Source organism: Harmonia axyridis, chromosome 1 (genome assembly GCF_914767665.1).
Source record: "Harmonia axyridis chromosome 1, icHarAxyr1.1, whole genome shotgun sequence".
Classification (NCBI taxonomy): Eukaryota; Metazoa; Arthropoda; class Insecta; order Coleoptera; family Coccinellidae; genus Harmonia; species Harmonia axyridis.
This window is the reverse complement of record NC_059501.1, coordinates 349,383-367,618: the sequence shown is the minus strand read 5'-3', so window position 1 is coordinate 367,618 and position 18,236 is coordinate 349,383. Positions and strand designations below refer to the sequence as shown.

At 36.5% G+C, this 18,236-nt stretch overlaps 3 protein-coding genes across 4 annotated transcripts; 2 read left to right on the top strand and 1 right to left on the bottom strand.

Moving 5' to 3' along the window:
• The first annotated feature begins 91 nt into the window (after window positions 1–91).
• LOC123671098 (histone-lysine N-methyltransferase SMYD3) lies at window positions 92–3,137 on the top strand. The gene is made up of 7 exons (XM_045604782.1): window positions 92–629; window positions 689–942; window positions 996–1,123; window positions 1,199–1,375; window positions 2,038–2,320; window positions 2,396–2,558; window positions 2,917–3,137. Exons 1-7 carry the CDS (start codon window positions 514–516, stop codon window positions 3,113–3,115), a joined length of 1,320 nt encoding a protein of 439 aa, XP_045460738.1. The 5' UTR covers window positions 92–513; the 3' UTR covers window positions 3,116–3,137.
• LOC123671097 (PDZ domain-containing protein 8) lies at window positions 3,128–15,522 on the bottom strand. 2 transcript variants are annotated; one of them, XM_045604780.1, is made up of 13 exons: window positions 14,789–15,522; window positions 14,518–14,721; window positions 14,264–14,456; window positions 14,003–14,213; window positions 13,792–13,946; window positions 13,491–13,720; window positions 12,702–12,927; window positions 12,442–12,644; window positions 11,705–12,072; window positions 9,692–9,926; window positions 9,235–9,481; window positions 7,624–7,910; window positions 3,128–5,760 (listed from the first exon to the last, which is right to left on the bottom strand). In XM_045604780.1, the coding sequence occupies exons 1-13, from the start codon at window positions 14,945–14,947 to the stop codon at window positions 5,557–5,559; spliced, it is 2,922 nt and encodes a 973-aa protein (XP_045460736.1). In that variant the 5' UTR covers window positions 14,948–15,522; the 3' UTR covers window positions 3,128–5,556. The 2 variants fall into 2 exon arrangements, with proteins under 2 accessions (XP_045460736.1, XP_045460737.1); XM_045604781.1 differs by having other exon boundaries at window positions 9,301–9,481; window positions 14,789–15,515.
• Window positions 10,172–11,672, top strand: LOC123671099 (venom allergen 3-like). Its single transcript, XM_045604783.1, has 2 exons — window positions 10,172–10,974; window positions 11,144–11,672. Exons 1-2 carry the CDS (start codon window positions 10,445–10,447, stop codon window positions 11,607–11,609), a joined length of 996 nt encoding a protein of 331 aa, XP_045460739.1. The 5' UTR covers window positions 10,172–10,444; the 3' UTR covers window positions 11,610–11,672.
• Window positions 15,523–18,236: the final 2,714 nt, after the last annotated feature.

Below are 18,236 nucleotides of genomic sequence, written 5' to 3'. Positions count from 1 at the left end.
ATTAGATTGTCAAAAATGACATAGTTTTGATAGCAGGATTAGCAGGTGCTTTTCTGTAAGGTTAGCAGAAAATAATACCGAAAATTCGGTTATTCCAGCTAGTAACTGTCAGTGTCAGCTGATTCAGTTGAAGTTCAAATACACAAGAATTATCAAAGATATCTTAAAATTTATATAATTATAACAATATCTTTATATAATTTACTCAAAAGCAGCATACATTCCATGTCCTTCGAAGAGTATGGTCTACTATTCAATTCATTTCAGTGGAGTTATTTTCAAAAACATACCTTCTAATCTGGCATGAAAGGCCAAGTGCAAGTTATATTTATGATATTCATTCCAAAAATATATTCTACTAGCGTAATTCAGGTGTATATATTTAAAAATATACCTTAGTAAAGTCCAAGGTGACCCAGAGTTCAAGATATCCTGAAAAGAAAAGTGTCTCCACAAAGAATAAACATAAATTGTAATTTAATTATCTGAGTAAACATTCATCTTAATTCAAGAATGAGAAAATCAACAGAACGTATTACTCCTGGTTCTGTTCTGCTCTCAGAAAAACCTTTTGTATATTGCCTCAGCTCGAAATTAAGATCAGATTACTGTGACTATTGCTTTAAGAAGTGAGTTCAACTTTAAAGTTGCTGAAATTAAATGAAGCATGATAATATTAATTTTCCAGAGGTACACTTGAAGAGGCTCTTCGAAAATGTATTGCTTGCAAATATGTTTGTTATTGTGGCTACGGTTGTCAAAAAAAAGGATGGTCTTTCCATAAAGCAGAATGTCAGAACTTGAAAAAAATCGCACCAAGACAAGTTCCAGATGCTGCTAGAATGTTGGCCCGAATGGTTCAAAAACTGAACAAAGATGGGAAAACAATAAGATCTTACTATACTGATATCAACTTTAGAATGTATAAAGATTTGATGTCTCGTAAGTACCATTCTCAATCTTTACTAACATCTCTTATGACTTATCAATCTTAGATTATCCGGATATGAGAAATGACACCAAGAGGTTGGAACATTTTGAGTGTCTTCAGGTGGTGCTAAAAGAATTTATGAGTGAGGAAGTACTTCCGAATCCAGTCGATCTCATGGGTATATTTGGTAGGGTAAGTATTGTGAAGTTTAGAAAAAAGAAATTTTGATATTATGAAGTGAATAATGAAAAGTAATATGTAATTCAGATGTGCATCAACAGTTTCAATATATGCAATGAAGAGCAACAAGTCCTGGGCACCGGACTTTATCTAGGCGCATCTGTATTGGACCATTCATGTGATCCAAATGCTGTAGCTATATTTGAAGGTACCACCATCCATGTGAGGGCGTTGAAACCAATGGAATACTTAAACTGGTCTGAGGTAACAAAATAGTTATTCATAATATGACCGAAAAAGCCACAAGTCCAAAATTCAAAAACAAACCGCGAAGTGGCGAGTTTTTGAATGAACAAGTGTTAGAATAAGCCTTCTTTATGAGTTTCATACATTATTTTCTCTAATTTACTGAATTTTTATTTAAATTAATGGGATATTTCCATAAATATCATTTAGAGATTTTTGCATTGAAAAATTTGGGTTGGCAGAACTGTTTTCTATATCAGAAATTTGACAGATAATAGATGAATAGATGGAAGGAGCGTTCCAAGTACCAACTTATGAAATTTAACCATGAAACTGAGATATTCCCGCACGGTTTTGTTCTACAAGGTATGTCAGAAAGACCTCACTCCAGAATTAGAATTACAGAATTTTATCACAAAATCGACTTTTCAATGTCACCAATCTTAAAAAAACTTACCAAACTCGGTTGACTGTTTCGAAAGTTAGTGCTGTTTGTAATTCCTTCGAATTTCCAAAAACCTTCTGTATCTCAAAAAAAAATTTTTCAAAGTGACTTTTTATATCTTTTCCAATTTCACACAAACGTCCTCTATCTTCACATTGGTCACCAAACACTCTGTATAATTATTTTTTGTTCAATAGTTCTTTTTCTACCAATAACTCCTTATCTTTCGCTTCAGGTGTTCATAAGTTACATTGACACCTTAAGTACAACAGAAGAGCGAATAGAAGACCTGAAAAGAGTATATTACTTCACTTGTCAATGTCAAAGGTGTTTGACGCCAGTTCTTGAAGAAAGTGCAGCTGCTTGTCCCAACATTAACTGTGATAACCCCATAACCTCAATTGAAGTACAGGATTGTTCGAAGTGTGGGGCTCCGGTGACTAAAAACTTCATTGACAAATATAAAGAAGTTACAGAACTTACCGATTTGCATTTACAGAAAATGAAAGACATGGCATGTATCCTTTCATTCAATTTTTTCGTTTTTAAACAAGGTTTTTGTTTATGAAATTTCTTCCTTAACTATCTAGCAGTTCTTGATGCCTGTAGAATATGCTTGGATCAGCAGGAGGGGGTACTGCATAAATTTAACACGAAACATCTTAAAACTTTGGATTTGACCTTCGAATGCTGTATAGACTTTAACAAATTCGGAGAAGCTTTGATAATAGGTAGAAGATTACAAGAAGCGTTTCAGTAAGTTTGAAAAATATGAAATAATTCTCGTTCTGCAATTATCACGCTCTTTTCCAATTAGTGTTTGACGTCATTTCGAAAAAAAAGTTGTCATCATTGGAATCTAACCCTACCTAACCTAACTAAAATGCAAAATGGTTAGATTAGCACCCTAATCCATAATATACTTAGTTTAATAAAAAAAAATGTAAAAGTTATAGCCAGCAGTAGGGTAAATTAGTGTTTCTAGAGGGGTAACTGATGATTGACAATGCGCGTCAAACATTTATTAAAAAAATTCCTTAAACAAGAGAATTCTCACTGAAAAAAGTTGAGATTTTACCTTTTTTTTAACTGTCTTTTCTTCTTTATTTTCCAGTAAATACTATGGAAAATTCCACCCATCTACAGGTCTACTACACTTGAAACTAGCGAAAATTCTTGTGTATCTCAATCGTCTAGACGAAGGAAAAGATCAGTTGAAAAAGGCTTATGAAATACTGAAAGTTACACACGGTGTCCAAAGTGGTGTTTTCAGGGAAGAATTGTTACCTCTTCTTCAACAATATTCTCAATAAAATAAATAGAGGAAAAATTAAAGCTTTTTTATTGAATAAATAGCCCTTTTTTTGATTTACAAAACTGATAGAAGCCTGAAATTATCGGGTGTATTCAAAAACATACATTCTACGTTTTTGAAGGGCCTTACAACCATCAGTTTTTTCCAACTTTCAAGAGAAATTGTGAGATTCTTAATTGTTTCCTTCAAATTCGTGTTGATAACTTTTTTGAATACACCCTTCAATAATTTACATAAAAATTAAGTACTTTCAACCGAATAAAATCACATTTGTAGTAAGTGTAGAAATTTTAATTATCACAATTGAGTAGCTCCAAACTTAAAATTGCCAACTCTTCCTACTACCAATACTACTAAGGTCATATATACTGGACAGAAGAATTTCCAAATTAATCCAGAAAAATCGTAATAAGCTATTCGACAGATATTTCAAATCCTCTCAAATTATTCAGTGATGTTGATTGGTCACATAAGAAGTGGATATCTTCAATCCGTACGAATTTGTAAAAATGTGGGATTCATAGAGGTCGCCAAAACTCAATTTCGTCCATTAGTGACGTCACTTGGAAGTATAAACAAGTGCCATATATGGAAGAGTATGTTTTCATTATTGATTCAACCGTTTTCTTTTGAAAAATCGTTTTGTTGGTAGCGAAAAATTTAATATTTTCATTTCATTGTAAAGATTACTTTAAGTCATTACATTCTTATTATAGTAATTTGTTTGAGGTTAAAATTTAATAGTCTTTCAAATGCTCTGAATTTTCAATGTTCTTTCTTCAGGGAAAATACAGCTGTTCAGACTCTCGAAATAACTAGCATTAAGAAGTTCGCAGCAAAACAATAAACGCAAAGGAATGAAAATGACACACGTGTTTACTTCAAATTGACGTCATCGTAAGTTGGCCCAATCCAGTTATTTCCTTATCACGTGACAAAATAAATGAATTATTCGAGATTTCAATTTTTTTTTTTTGCATATTTAATAACTTATCTTCTTGTTAAATTAATGTATATCGTTTATTAAATAATGTCAATGAATGGGACAATATTTCTATACTGTCAAATAGTCTATCAATTGGAGAATTGATTGACTTAAATTTGCCATTTGGCAAACCGAAAAATAGGAAAATTCTTCTTGCCAGAAAGGTTAATGATTATTCTAATCAGGTTACTCAATATGATTCCACTAAAAAGCTTGTATGTAATTGACTAGATGAACAACTTGCCTCAAATCTATCTATCGAAGTGACTGTGTAAAGTTTTTAACAAATCAGAATGTTGGCACAGGTTCTGAGATATGTAGGTGTTACTTAAAGTAGTGAATTTAGAGTTTTTAAGGATATTTAATCAACACTGCTAATAAAATTTCAAAACTTCCTGACAAATTCAAATAATGAAGATATTCAGGTGTATAAACCTCCTCAAAAATCAATATATGTTTATTTCTCAGTCGAGTTGATAGCATTTGTTGTAACCATCAACATGTTTTTTTCCAAACATTCAATTCAGAGATGTAAGAATTTTTTCAATCAAAGACAAGTCTCGAAAAAGTAGAGCAAATAACATGAAAATAAACATAAACACCTGAATATTTCAATAGACATCTTCGAAAATTATTTTACGATCTTAGACCCAAAATCGTATGAAATCCAATAATTGACTTTTTTCTTAAAAATATGCTTGTATTTGTACAACATACCACTGTGATATGGATGCGATGTTACATGTAAGCCAAATGCTTAACATCGAGATGAAAAAATCAAAATAATATTTTTAAATATCTCCCAAAATTCATTGTATGAAAAAAAATTAACATAAAATATTTTAAGCATGTATATATAAAATATTGCACCAGTTATGATCACGTAAAATACTATTTTTCAGTTTCCTTGCAGAAAAAAAATTATTGAAATCCAACTGATCTAATATTTGAATCAATTGGTTTTTCATAAAAAGGGTGTATTTGTGGTGTATTTCCTTACTCATATCAGCTCTCGATATAATAATAATAAATAATTATATTACTGAAAACAGTAAAATGAGATTCAAATCAAAATAAAATCTTCTATTGTATAGATAAAAAAAAATGTCATGTCAAACAATTTCACTTCGTACCATTGTTCAGGCACTTGAGAACTTGACCGTTTACGATTTCGTACAGTTGCGCATCTACTACAGAACTGTTTACAATTTCCGTTTACAAACACTTGACAGGTGCTACTTCTACCTCTCTTTGGTGAGTTTTATCTACAAAAAACGTGTACATACTAAAAATCTTCTAAAATTTCCTTCTTCGCCCGATAAATGGGTATACATCGTTAAAAAAATGTTTGGTGTTCTCCGTACACTCCTGGTTATCATCTCCATCTAGGTTAAAAAAACATACCGAAATGGCAATAAAAAATTCGAGTGCCTCTTCGACAATTTTTCTTCTGCTTAAATCATCTTGTCTTGGCTGTGTTGAAGGCTGGAGCAGTAATGCAACATGAGGACCGATAGGCCATGCACTTTGGCGTCAGCTTTTCCCAAGAGGAAGGCCAATTTGGTCTTCTCCACTTCGGAACTCTCTGCATTCATCTGTTTGGACAGCTCCACATGTTCGTTTGTGATGTGATCTAGGCTCTTCTTCAGCTCTACCATCTGAGGGAGATAAATATTATAGGATAGGTGAATAAAAATCCTGCTAAGACGAGCACGCCACTAGATTCTACGTGAAAAAGAGCCTGTATAATGTTTTAATTTCAGAGCTCTATCATCAGTAAAGGGTGTTTTTTTTAGAGATATAGAACTTTAAGTTGCAATAAAACAACGATGGATTATTCGATTGACATGAATTTTATTTATCCGCAAGATAATCTTGTGGCATTACATTTTAAATATGATTTCTGGCATATGACCGCCACGGCTGGGTCGGATGTAATCCATTCTGGACGTCCAATTGACCATATTCACCGTCGCCATATTGTTATGCGACAATACCAACTACCCAGTGTTCCCAACGAAGAAATATTGAGTTTACTAGAAAAATTCCACAATATAAAGTTTATAAGTGAGGTTTATGTGTACCTTTTCTGGCTGCTACGCCAGATAGGCTTGTTTGGGACAACATTGTGCAAAAATTTCACCTTTTGAAAATAAAAAGATTAGTGAAAGGTGGTTTTCTGAACAAATTAATTGTGGCCGAGTGTATAAATGAATGCTTCGCTCCATTTTTGGAAATAGTCAGTGGAAGAATAGTCTTCATGGCTGATAGTATTTTTGATATTAGCGGTATTTTTGTAGTAAACTCAATATTTCTCCGTTGGGAACACTGGGTAGTTGGTATTGTCGCATAACAATATGGCGACGGTGAATATGGTCAATTTTCGATGACTTTTTCCAACATTTGTGGCCGTATATCGGCAATAACACGGCGAATGTTGTCTTCCTAATGGTCAAGGGTTTGTGGCTTATCCGCATAGACCAATGACTTTACATAGCCCCACAGAAAGTAGTCTAACGGTGTTAAATCACAAGATCTTGGAGGCCAATTCACAAGTCCAAAACGTGAAATTAGGCGGTCACCAAACGTGTCTTTCAATAAATCGATTGTGGCACGAGCTGTGTGACATGTTGCGCCGTCTTGTTGGAACCACAGCTCCTGGACATCATGGTTGTTCAATTCAGGAATGAAAAAGTTAGTAATCATGGCTCTATACCGATCACCATTGACTGTGACGTTCTGGCCATCATCGTTTTTGAAGAAGTACGGACCAATGATTCCATCAGCCCATAAAGCGCACCAAACAGTCAGTTTTTCTGGATGTAACGGTGTTTCGACATACACTTGAGGATAAGCTTCACTCCAAATGCGGCAGTTCTGTTTGTTGACGTAGTCATTCAACCAGAAGTGCGCTTCATCGCTAAACAAAATAAAATGGACGTAGTGCGCGATACGTATTCCGCACAGAACCATTATTTTCGAAATAAAATTGCACTATTTGCAAGCGTTGTTCAGGCGTGAGTCTATTCATGATGAATTGCCAAACCAAACTGAGAATAAATCACTTGACAGCTGTTGAATCGGTCGCCATCTTGAACAGTAATGCCAACTTAAAGTTATATACCTCGAAAAAAAACACCCTTTATTAGTGGAGATATACATTATTTTCGATATCGCCATTTTTTCAACTTTCGCTTATAACTTGAAAACAAAAATGGATGGCCAAAAATTAATACTACTCTAGTTAGTTTCTCAGAAAAAGAGACCGAGAATGGGGTATCAGATTTTGGCTTTCTCCGCTGGTTTAAAAGTTGTAGTGCTAAAACATCGAAATGTGCCCACCCTGTACTTAGGTCCCAAACATACGCAGTAGGAAACATCCAATAATATCATAACTTGGTGAAAGAGCGCTAAAAAACACTCCCACCATCGCGCCTAAAGCAAACCACACACGCACAAAAATAAAGGTTCGGCCCCACGACGCGATCTATCTCGCCCATTAAAAAAAAATGGCCGCTCACCATGACATTGATCTTATCGGCCCTCTCGTTGTAGGTGAGATGGTTGTAGAGCTGCTGTCCAGTCTCCTTGGCCGCGTCCATCAGGAACTCGTCGGCGGTGCAGAGCAGCACCTGCTCCAGCAGCCTGTTGATGGCCTCGATCGACTCCTGCGGGTTGTTCTGGATCTCCTCGAGGACCGCGGGACACATGAGGAACGGATTGACGGTGGTCAGGGACTGCTTCCTGCTGGGCGTCCTCTGGGGCGAGGGAGGCAGGCTTCTGGACTGGCTGGTCGACAGCTGGGAGCCTGAGGAATCGCGGGGAAGTGGGTTTAATTTTTTCGCCTCGTTGAAGTCCGACCGTCGGTGGTCGCCTTTAGGGTCGGGCCGAGAGGTTGTTTGGCGATTATTTTCGGTCATAATTGCAGTGAAAATCACTGATAATTTTACAAAAAACGTGTTATCCGAAGATTGTACGAGTTTATTATCATATTTTGGACACATAATTTTCTACGCAACAGAAGAGTTCTGTGCCAGTAAAAAGCGTTTTCGCTCCTTTCCTGGCAAGTAAAGGTTTTTCCATTAAGAGGTTTCATTTTGACGTTTTTGAAGCGTGTATTTTTCTATTTTTAGTAATGGCGTAGCTTTTAATTGTCAAATGTCAAAAGATGACAGCTGTCCAGATAGTGGGCTATTCAAAATGAACCATTTATTGGATAACCTTACCTAACCTTTCATACCTGCAATTGAATGAAACTTTCCAAACAACCTTTCAGCAGCCAACCTGATAATATACAAAAAAAAAAAAACATATTACTTGTTATCTTATTATGTTGAAGCAGTAGAATGTTAGAAAAGCTAATGAGCTAATTTCAGCCAGCCCAATCAGAATGTAGCAATATTAAAAACGCTAGAATCGATATCAAAGACTATAAGAATGAATTGATATCCAATATTGTTTAAACTCACACAAAGTTTAGGTGGACAGTATCAATAAAGCATGTCAATATAGAATAACCTTCTACAGCAATATTCAAATATTGGATTTCTCTTCAAACGACCAACTAATGAAAACTTCTCAGAACTAATTATACAATAATATTCAATATTTTTCATGAATATTCAAAAGAGATTTCCTGGAATATTCGTTTCTAAAATTCACATTGAAATTGTAAGTATTAACATCAAGATGGTGCAGAAATAGTTGAAAGTGCCAAAAGTCAAAGTATAAGAAACATTCCCTATACACATTTGTGCATATATGTATAAGTAAAAGTGTGCAGATTTTCAAATAAGAAAAATATAAATGTAACGCCCAATTTTGACGATTCTAAAGAAACTAAATCTTTAAAAGACACAATAAACATGGTAAAATCGAATAATTCACTAAAACTGTATCCATATAGCAATTTCTACATAACCCGATACACACTCATCAGCATCTCCGACTCGAAGTAAAACTATACCAAGTAGCAACTAAAACATCGACACAATCCCCAATAATACAACTGTTCTCAGAATTCAGAAATGATCCAATGGAACCAACTAATTCTCTAAATACAACATCCGTACTAAGCTGGTAGAGGCAAGATGCATTCAGAAAGAGCTCCCCAAGATGGCGCCCCAACATACCTGGTATGGACAGATTATTGACACTGTTAACTCTCTTTATAGTGCTCGAGGGGTAGGTGGTTTTACCTTCAGAATCTGTCACGTTCAAATCGTCAGACTCCGTTGTGGTTATCTCCGGTTGGATGCCCCCAGGGACCAGGGTTGTATCGGATTGACGACAGTCTGAGGCCAGCTGACATTTCACTATGCACTTCTTGTGACAGCACATACCGCAGCTCTTGCACTGGACAGCATCTTTCAACCATATCTGAAAACATGAGAATACTTATTAGAAATATCTCATTCCAGGTTGGGACGCCAATGGCGTTCATAGACTTAATTATTGACGTTTAGACGCGCGAACATAACCTGCATGCAGACTTGCAGTTTCAGAATTCAAACTATGATTGTCGAGTTGATCGGTTGATCAGAGTTTTCTTATCTTGTCGATAACCGAAGAAATATTTTGGAAACTGACCTTCTTAGTGCAAAAATCGCACTGCGTTGTTCTGTGAAACTGCCTCCTGACGAAATCGTGCTTGAAGGAGGCGTTCACTGCCTCTGGCTCCTTCCCATCTGGCTCTATACTGACTATAGAGGCTTTCCTTTTCAGCTCGACATCTTCTTCGTGGTTCCAAATGAAAGACAGCAGGATGTCGCCGTAACAGAAGACATGCTCGAATCCCGAATGAGACAATAGCGGATGGGTTACACTGAAACATATCGGAAAGATCATAAATATAAAAAAGAAGAGTTTGGCGTATTAACATTGAATTCCATGCAGAGCTAACAGCTCTCAAAATATACAGTCAGCGAGTTGAAAGTACCTATTCCTTAAATTCAATCTAGAGGAGAAATTATAGTGAAAGTTTAGCTGAGATGATTATGAAGAACTTTATTCATAAAAGAATTAAAACACTTGACTGAACGTTTCACAATTTGATGAAGAATTTTGTTGTTACAGCCTACATTGTAGATTTCTCCAGTGTTTATCAATAAGCAACAATCTCTAAATCTGACCTATGAGATGTGAGAGCTGGAACTTATTGAATCAATTCACAAAAAAAAGTATGTACAAAAAAATTGAAAATCACGCCATGACAAAGATAAAGAAAACAAAGCAAAAACAGCCTTTCGATGTAGGGCATAGAGTTCGAAAGGTATCCCACAGAAATGAACTGTCATTCTATCGAGGTTAACCCGACAAGCGTAAACGTCACTTCGAGCGTCAATGGTTACGCCCACCGTCCCTATCTACCTTCTCCTAACCCAACTGATGGCTCTGTCGACGGCGAAACAAGTACCCCTACTCAAATACCGAGACCTCCTCACCCGCAACTTCTCGAAGAGGTGGCTGTCGCGCATGTCCGAACGACAGTCCGCCACCAACCCCTACTGCAACCTGTGCTGCCTCAATATAACGACGGGGGGCGTGCGCAAGGATTGCGGCTACCACACCCTATGCCGTTACACGCAACCGCACTGTAAGGGCTACATGGGCGTGGCCTTCAGCGAGGCGGATAAGTACACGATTCTGGATGCGCACAACACGCTCAGAAATGGGAAGGCGGTGCTAGTGGGCGCGGCCAACATGCGCAGACTGGAGTGGGACGACGAGCTGGCCGAGGTGGCGGAGATGTGGGCGGCGCAGTGTAACCCCGCCCACGACAGGTGCAGGGACGTGGAGAGGTTCCCGGTTGGGCAGAACATCGCGGTGGATTACGCGTCCAAGAGCAACTATCTAGGATTCGTGCGTGATTGGTAGGATAACTTTCTATTCCATCAAATTGGGAAATAACAACGTACAGGATGTCCAAGAATTAATGAGAAATAATTCATCTCAATATTCTATGATAAAAAATATTGGGGGTAGTTTAAATAATTTTTTTGGCTACTTTTGACAACCAATTAAAATGCGTTTCATGCGCAGGTTTAGGAACACCAACCACTCCCCATCGTCGCCAGAGTACACGCAGCTCGTGTGGGCGGAGTCGTACGTGGTGGGCTGCGCCCGAGCCGTCTTCCAGTCCACCGACAGTCCCGACCGGCCGGCGGACGTCGTCTACAAGGAGATTCTAGTATGCAACTACGGCCCAGCCGGAAACATACCTGGGCAGCCGGTCTACGCCAAGGGAACGCCCTGCAGCGCATGTCCAGCCGGTACAGAGTGCGAGGCGGAGTACCCTTCTCTGTGCGCGAGGCGTGGCGACGACGGACACGCCTACAAGACGACACGTAAGTATAAGACAAAGGAGGAGAAGAAGGGAGTAACCGAAGGAGGGGCGATGGCCGTCTTCGATCCAGATATGAATTTCAACGGGAGTTACGGCATTTACAGCTTAAGTAACCTCATTTTATACCCTTATATTGTGGGACTGGTATACTTTGATTATTGAATGTAATTTTAGGGTTTACAGGTATTGTGATTGTATACTTGTGGATTAAATATGTAAGTAGAGTTTCTTTTTTGATTAAACAAGGTTACACTCACTTGTTAGGCGGAACGTTGGTGGGCGGCAAAAAAGAGTACCTCCTGATGTAATGGCCCAAAACACTATTACAGCACTCGTTGAGTATGTGATTGAGAGGTATATTTGCGTAGCCCAACAACAGATCTGTGCTATCAGGACAAGTGCCCCACACGTTCACGTTAAGATACTTGGTGTTCTCCTTCAGGTTAAACTGGTATTCGTTGTTCAATGTTAACAGGGTGTTCGGGGATAGGTTGTGGCTTTTGAAGATTTCCACTGAAGGAGCCGACTGCTGTAATTGTTCTTGTTGGTCTGTGTCAGTTTTTACGATTTCCGGTATTTCAGAGATGGATTGCTTCTTCGAAGAGAAGCCCGGAATGGAGATGGTCTGCAAATGAAGATTATTATTGAGTTTACTTCAATTGAATACTTTGAAAACTGATGAATATACTGCTAATACTTTATTTAGATGTTATTGTTTTGAAGCCATTGTGTTTTAAACAGAGAAATTATAATAGATGTAATTCTCTCTTTGTTGCACTCATGTTTAGATGTTTTATCTTTTGCATTCTCTTATCATTTCTATTTAATGACATTTTCTTTTTTATAATGGTATTGTGGTACACTGAGCTTTCAATTTACATAATTTATTGAAGGATGAAATTGTTCTATCTTGTGTGTTTGTTCAATAAAATATTACATAGCTCTATTCAAAATTTCTTATTGCCTCATTCTATGATACCTAACCTAATCTAACCTGTTTGAAAGTGTTATGCTGTGGTGTCCCTGGATTGCTAGAAGACGGTGTGTTCTTAGCGCTGCTCTCGTTTGAAGGCTTATCAGACACCGAGGTCTTCCTTCTTCTCAAACTGAAGTTGCCGATCGTTTGAGCAATTTTGGACATGTTCTCCGAGCTGCTGGTCTTCAAGAGTTTATCTGAACATTTTGTTTTGTCGATTCCTGAAAATTTAACATGCACTACAAACCGAATTGCGTTGAATCACCTCAAAAACAAACCGGGAATCTTGCTCTTTTTATCTGTCTCTTTCTCCTTCCTGGGGGACTCCACAATCACAAAGGTTTCTTGATCGGTATGGGAGGAATCTTCTTCTGATGTTTCACCATTCTTGTTCTCAATTTTGTCTGCATTTTGTTCTGTACTTTTCATTAGGTAATTATCAGCTATTCTTTCTATTCTTAGGGTGACATTTGTTCCGGAAATGGATTTTATTGCTTTTGACACCTGGAAGAAATTGCACATAAATAATAAGGGTTTTAAATTCATTCAATTCGTGTACAGAATCCAAGTATACAGTGTGATTCATTGAGAATTTCCATTCTCTGAATTGTAGATTCTAGACCTAAGAGTATGATGATTTTGCACAACATGCCTCATACAAATATTGCTAGTTTTGCAGATACCAGGTGTGATTAAAAATAATAGACAAATTCTGACAATTCCAAAAAACCAAAAAATTTATTAACAATATAGCTGGCACAGGTAATGTAATATTATTTGACAGTACACATCAGGATGAGTAATAGTTTAGAGGTTATGTGACTTTGACAATCGATGTCAAGTTGCCGAATATAGGTTAATGTCAGATTGACGTGTTGGTTGTCGACCGGAGAACAGAGTGGTATTATAATTGGTCCAAAAAGGTTTTTTTTGCATTCGAAAATGAATTTTGACATGAAATTCTGGGATGTCGAGGTTCAAAAACTGGAATTCAATATAAGTTTGAGATTTCATGTGATGTAAATCTATTCAAAAATGGAAATGTAATTATGGGAGTGTGGACTCACCTGGGGCATTGTAAGTATAACTTTATTCTCCACACTAAGCACAATATCGCCAGGCTTTAAGCCTGACTGAGATGCAGAACTGTGTGACGAGACACTGTCAATGATGACTTGGCCCTGCTCTTGCTTGAAAACGACTCCTAGCGTAGCTTGTCTATGTTTGACCAAAGTGACTTCCAGAGTCATATAGTAATTGTCGTCTTTTTGATAGACGCAGATCCATGGTGCGCTATCTGAAGGGATATTGTGTTAGAATTAAATGTTGTTTTAAATGCCCAAGGTTTCCAATGTTATCATTACTCACCAACAGCAAAAGTGTAATAAATATTTTGGATGCCAGTGGGTATAGCAAGCCTACTTATTTCGACACAGTTCACTTCAAGCTGCCCTTGAGGTACTATCTCACCATCGTCTAAATCTAATTGGCTAGGATCAGTCTTGACAAAGAAAGGTTTATACCTACAACGATGACATTTTGATTAGAAAAACAAAATTGGTAATACACATTGAATCACCTTATTTTGTAATTAGGCAAGGTATGTTTACGCTTGATAGCCTTCTTGATTTGATTCACTATCAAATTTGTTATGTTCGATTGCAACTGTCTCCCTTGAAAGTGAGATTCAACAGCTAATTCTATCAATGGATCCGAATAAAAGCTGAAAGACCAATGAGTGTATGGGATTCTTGTGAATTGAAGACGAACCAAGCCACATATTTTCTTCACTGAAATGAAGGGTTAGAATTACCCTGTCTTTTTCACACAATTCATATACCTTTGATAGATAGAAAAGCTGCTTTGGAAAATTTCATCTTGCCATCAATGCACAACAAAAAGTTTCCGGCATAATCTACATTTAAACATAAATCAATAGTCTCAATGTGTCCTTCTTTCTTATCTAGTTTTACTTCATGTACATTGACTTCTTTAATGTCTGGAAACTGGTTTCCTAAATGCATATCTTTAATCTGAAATTATACAGAAAGCTCAGGAAAACTGGAAGAACCATCAAGACAGCTGTTTGCTTACACTGATGCTGTCAAAAAATTTTCCTATTGTTGTTTTCGTCAATAATTCGTCAAATTCCAAGCTCAATTTTTTGTAGAGCCAACATTTCAATGACTCTGAATGTCTCAATTCATGGAATAAAAATTGTAAAATTAAACTAATGGGTAAACTGCAGTCTTTTCCGTCTGAATTCAAATTTTCAGATTCTATTTGTTTCTTCAATGCCTGCAACGACAATAAAATAGACACAAGTCGAAAATTTGATTTGAAATAAAAAATTGAATCTAGTTACCTCTGGCAGTGAATAATTTGTGGTTGGTTTCTCTGGAGTTTTGGCCAAAGGGCTCTTCTTAAAAAAAGCGTAGAATATATAATACTGTACAACCAAAGTAATAACGATACCCAAGACAACAGAGACGAGGGAGAGAAAAATTAAACCGAAAAAATCCATTTTCAGGAATCAATATCACAATATTTACTAAATTTATGCGTCATAGAAATGGGATTTTCGTACAAGTCCGAGTGATTGTTCTTTTCGTACACGTAGAATACTTCCTGTTTCCATTGCGGTTTCTTACGACATCTTTAAACTCGCACGTACTTTATCTTCCCATCCGACTTTTTTTTATTGACGATTCTCGTCTCCCAGAGTTCACTGCACGGGGCTAAATGTTTTTCTGTCAAAATTGAAAACCAGCCATCAAATGTCAACAGTGAAAGGTTCCCAAACATCTTCCAGGGCCGTATCTAGGTTTGTCAACATGGGGATTAGTAATTTTGGTAGCTATTTATAGAAGAATAAACAATAACAATTACAGATCGTGGAGGATTTTCCTCTTAAATTCTCCGAATCATCAATTAATTTGAACGTTCTTGAAGTTGGGAAGAACTAATAGTAAGTGTACATACATCTTTGGATTTTGGCCAATGTCAATTAAGGCAATGTTGCACAAGAAAGATGGAAAATGATAAATTAGTTTACATTAATGTTTACTTCTGCCACCTCGTAGAAACGTAGAAGTTAATTAACGCTAACCATAATGGATTGATTTTCATCGAAAAAAATTATTTTTAACTTGGCACATTGAGTTAACGGAATAAAATTCTGTGTCGGACACAATCAACAAGAACTATTTATCGCCTGATATTTCCTTCGTTTATTGACTGTGATATTGTAAAAGCAATTAACACTAGATCTACGAGATAACAACGAAATTTTCCGCAAATGAAACGTAATATGATTTGACAAAATCTCTGCGTTCCCTCGGAGAAAACAATAATTTTCCCTTTTATTTTCAGGAAATGCTAGTCGAAAGCATTGAAGCATGAAGAGAACAGTGTGAATTAACATAAAGCGATCACATACTGCACCTTGAATCGGTTATAACCGTGTTAATTTATAGCTCAGTTCATGAACTTTTCAATTCATTCTTCCTTGTTTGTTGGTGATGGCCTCAAGTGCAACCTTTTTATCATCTTAAAGAATGCATTAGCTCAAACTTATCAGTTTCCTGTTGGGAAAAGCATTCGAAATCACAATTTAACAAATAAGAATCTAGCCTCTTATACAGAATTTTAGGTTTGATTAGGACATCTATTATACAGGGTGATGCATTTACAATGCCTTATCTCTGAATTCTTGATTATATAGACCTCAAAATAGGATCATTTTCTGCCAAACTTACTTTATAAAGGGTTTGCTAATAAGAATTTTACGAATTCCGTTTTTAAGGTCTTGAGTAGATTTTGGGAGCATTGGCATGATCTTATATCTCCCACATGGCTCACAAATAAAGTCTAAAGGTGTTAAATCACAAGATCCCGTTGGCCAATTGTGATCAATCTTCGAGAAATAATACGGCCAGCAAACTTTTCTTGCAAAAATCCAAAATCCCGCAGGTAGCGCCGTCTTGTTGAATACAAAAGCCGTCTATATCAATATTTTTCAATTCCGGCTTTAAACAAATCAAAAATAGTGCGGTAGCGAACTATGACTGCAAACTTTTCACCATTTTTGTAGTGAATTTTAACAATTTTAGTGCATTTTTGAAGCGAGTATCGTTCCATTTTCAATAATTGCGTAGTTTTTACTTGTCGAATGCCACAAGATGACAGTTTCAAAAGTGACAGCTGCTCAGATAGCGATCTATTTAAGATGAAACCCCTTATTGGAAATCCCTCCATTATTTCATCTTATGCTTATTCTTTTTCTACATTCTTCATAAAATCAATAAATTGTGCTGTCCTAAGTATACCAGGCTTTGTGTTTTTTAATCGGTAGATGGCGCTACAACCTACATAACTCCATCAAAACATGCTTACTTTGCTTCTGGTTTTTCTCTCCGTGTCAAAGTTGAAATTTTCTTGCTGATGTTTGGTGCTGGGTAAACAATTAAAAGTGTTGCATCTCAAGTAGCTAGGTTACACAGTAACAAAAACTGCACGGGACAAACAACTAGTTCCAAGAACAAGAGACAAAAAGGCCTTGAAGAGTTCGAATAGAAAACGAAATTCTACAAATTAAAACCAAAATTAATAATGTCATTTAATATTCCAATCAAAGCGCTGAATACTTCGAATAAAATCTAATGGAAATATACCCAATAATCGAGAAAAGAAAGAAAAGAAACGACCGGTAGAAACAGGTCTATAAATTATAATGATAATCATTTATTGTTGAATCAGAGACTCAGAACAACAACAAGAAGTTCTGACGGAATCTCACCTGGTTCTTGCAAGAGATCCCACACCTTATGAATATTCAGCTGTTGTGAGGATCTAGACTACGTTTTTTTCTCTTATGATGAAATTTTAAAGCCTTTTTAGTCACGATTATCTATCCGATTGGATTTGAATAATTTTAATCAATTCCATGTATCCACGTGTTTGAAAATAGGGAAACGTAAGGAATCAAACGTAAATGATGATAGAAGTTGAATTATTAATCAATGTTGAACGTTTTTCCTCGTATTGTGCGTAATATTTGGATTTCGTGACAAGTTTGATAGACTTTTTTCTGTAAAAATACTCGGAAGGCATTGACGTCAGAATATAAGATTTTGAACGATGATAGTTCAGTGAACTTGATTTAATTGAAGAATTCGATATCCATTCTTCTAAATTAAACCTCTCGGAGAGCGTTGACTTGGCGTCAGGAGCTTTTGAGCGCTCCTTAATTGATGCATGCGCCGATCACAGTACTATACACAAGGTGTTCCTAATTTGGAAGTACAAATGAAAATGACAGATTTCTAGGATCATTAAAAAAATCTTATAAACATGGGCTCGCAAACGCTTTGTTCTTGTAGTTTTGTCGTATCTGCTACCGATTTCGAGGAATAAATTTCAAATAATTCCCTAGTTATTCTCAGGAAAATCTAAAGATCCACTTTTTAACGCGTGATGAATAAATTAATTATAAATTTTGGTACTCATTTACCCAATCTGTAGCGAAGATTCATAAAGGTATGATCATCACAAAAAAGTAGTACTATAGGGTGTTTTTTTTTCGAGGTATATAACTTTAAGTTGGCATTACTGTTCAAGATGGCGACCGATTTAACAGCTGTCAAGTGATTTATTTTCAGTTTGGTTTGGCAATTCATCATGGATAGACTCACGTCTGAACAACGCTTTCAAATAGTGCAATTTTATTTCGAAAATAAACTGCCGCATTTGGAGTGAAGCTAATCCTCAAGTGTATGTCGAAACACCGTTACATCCAGAAAAACTGACTGTTT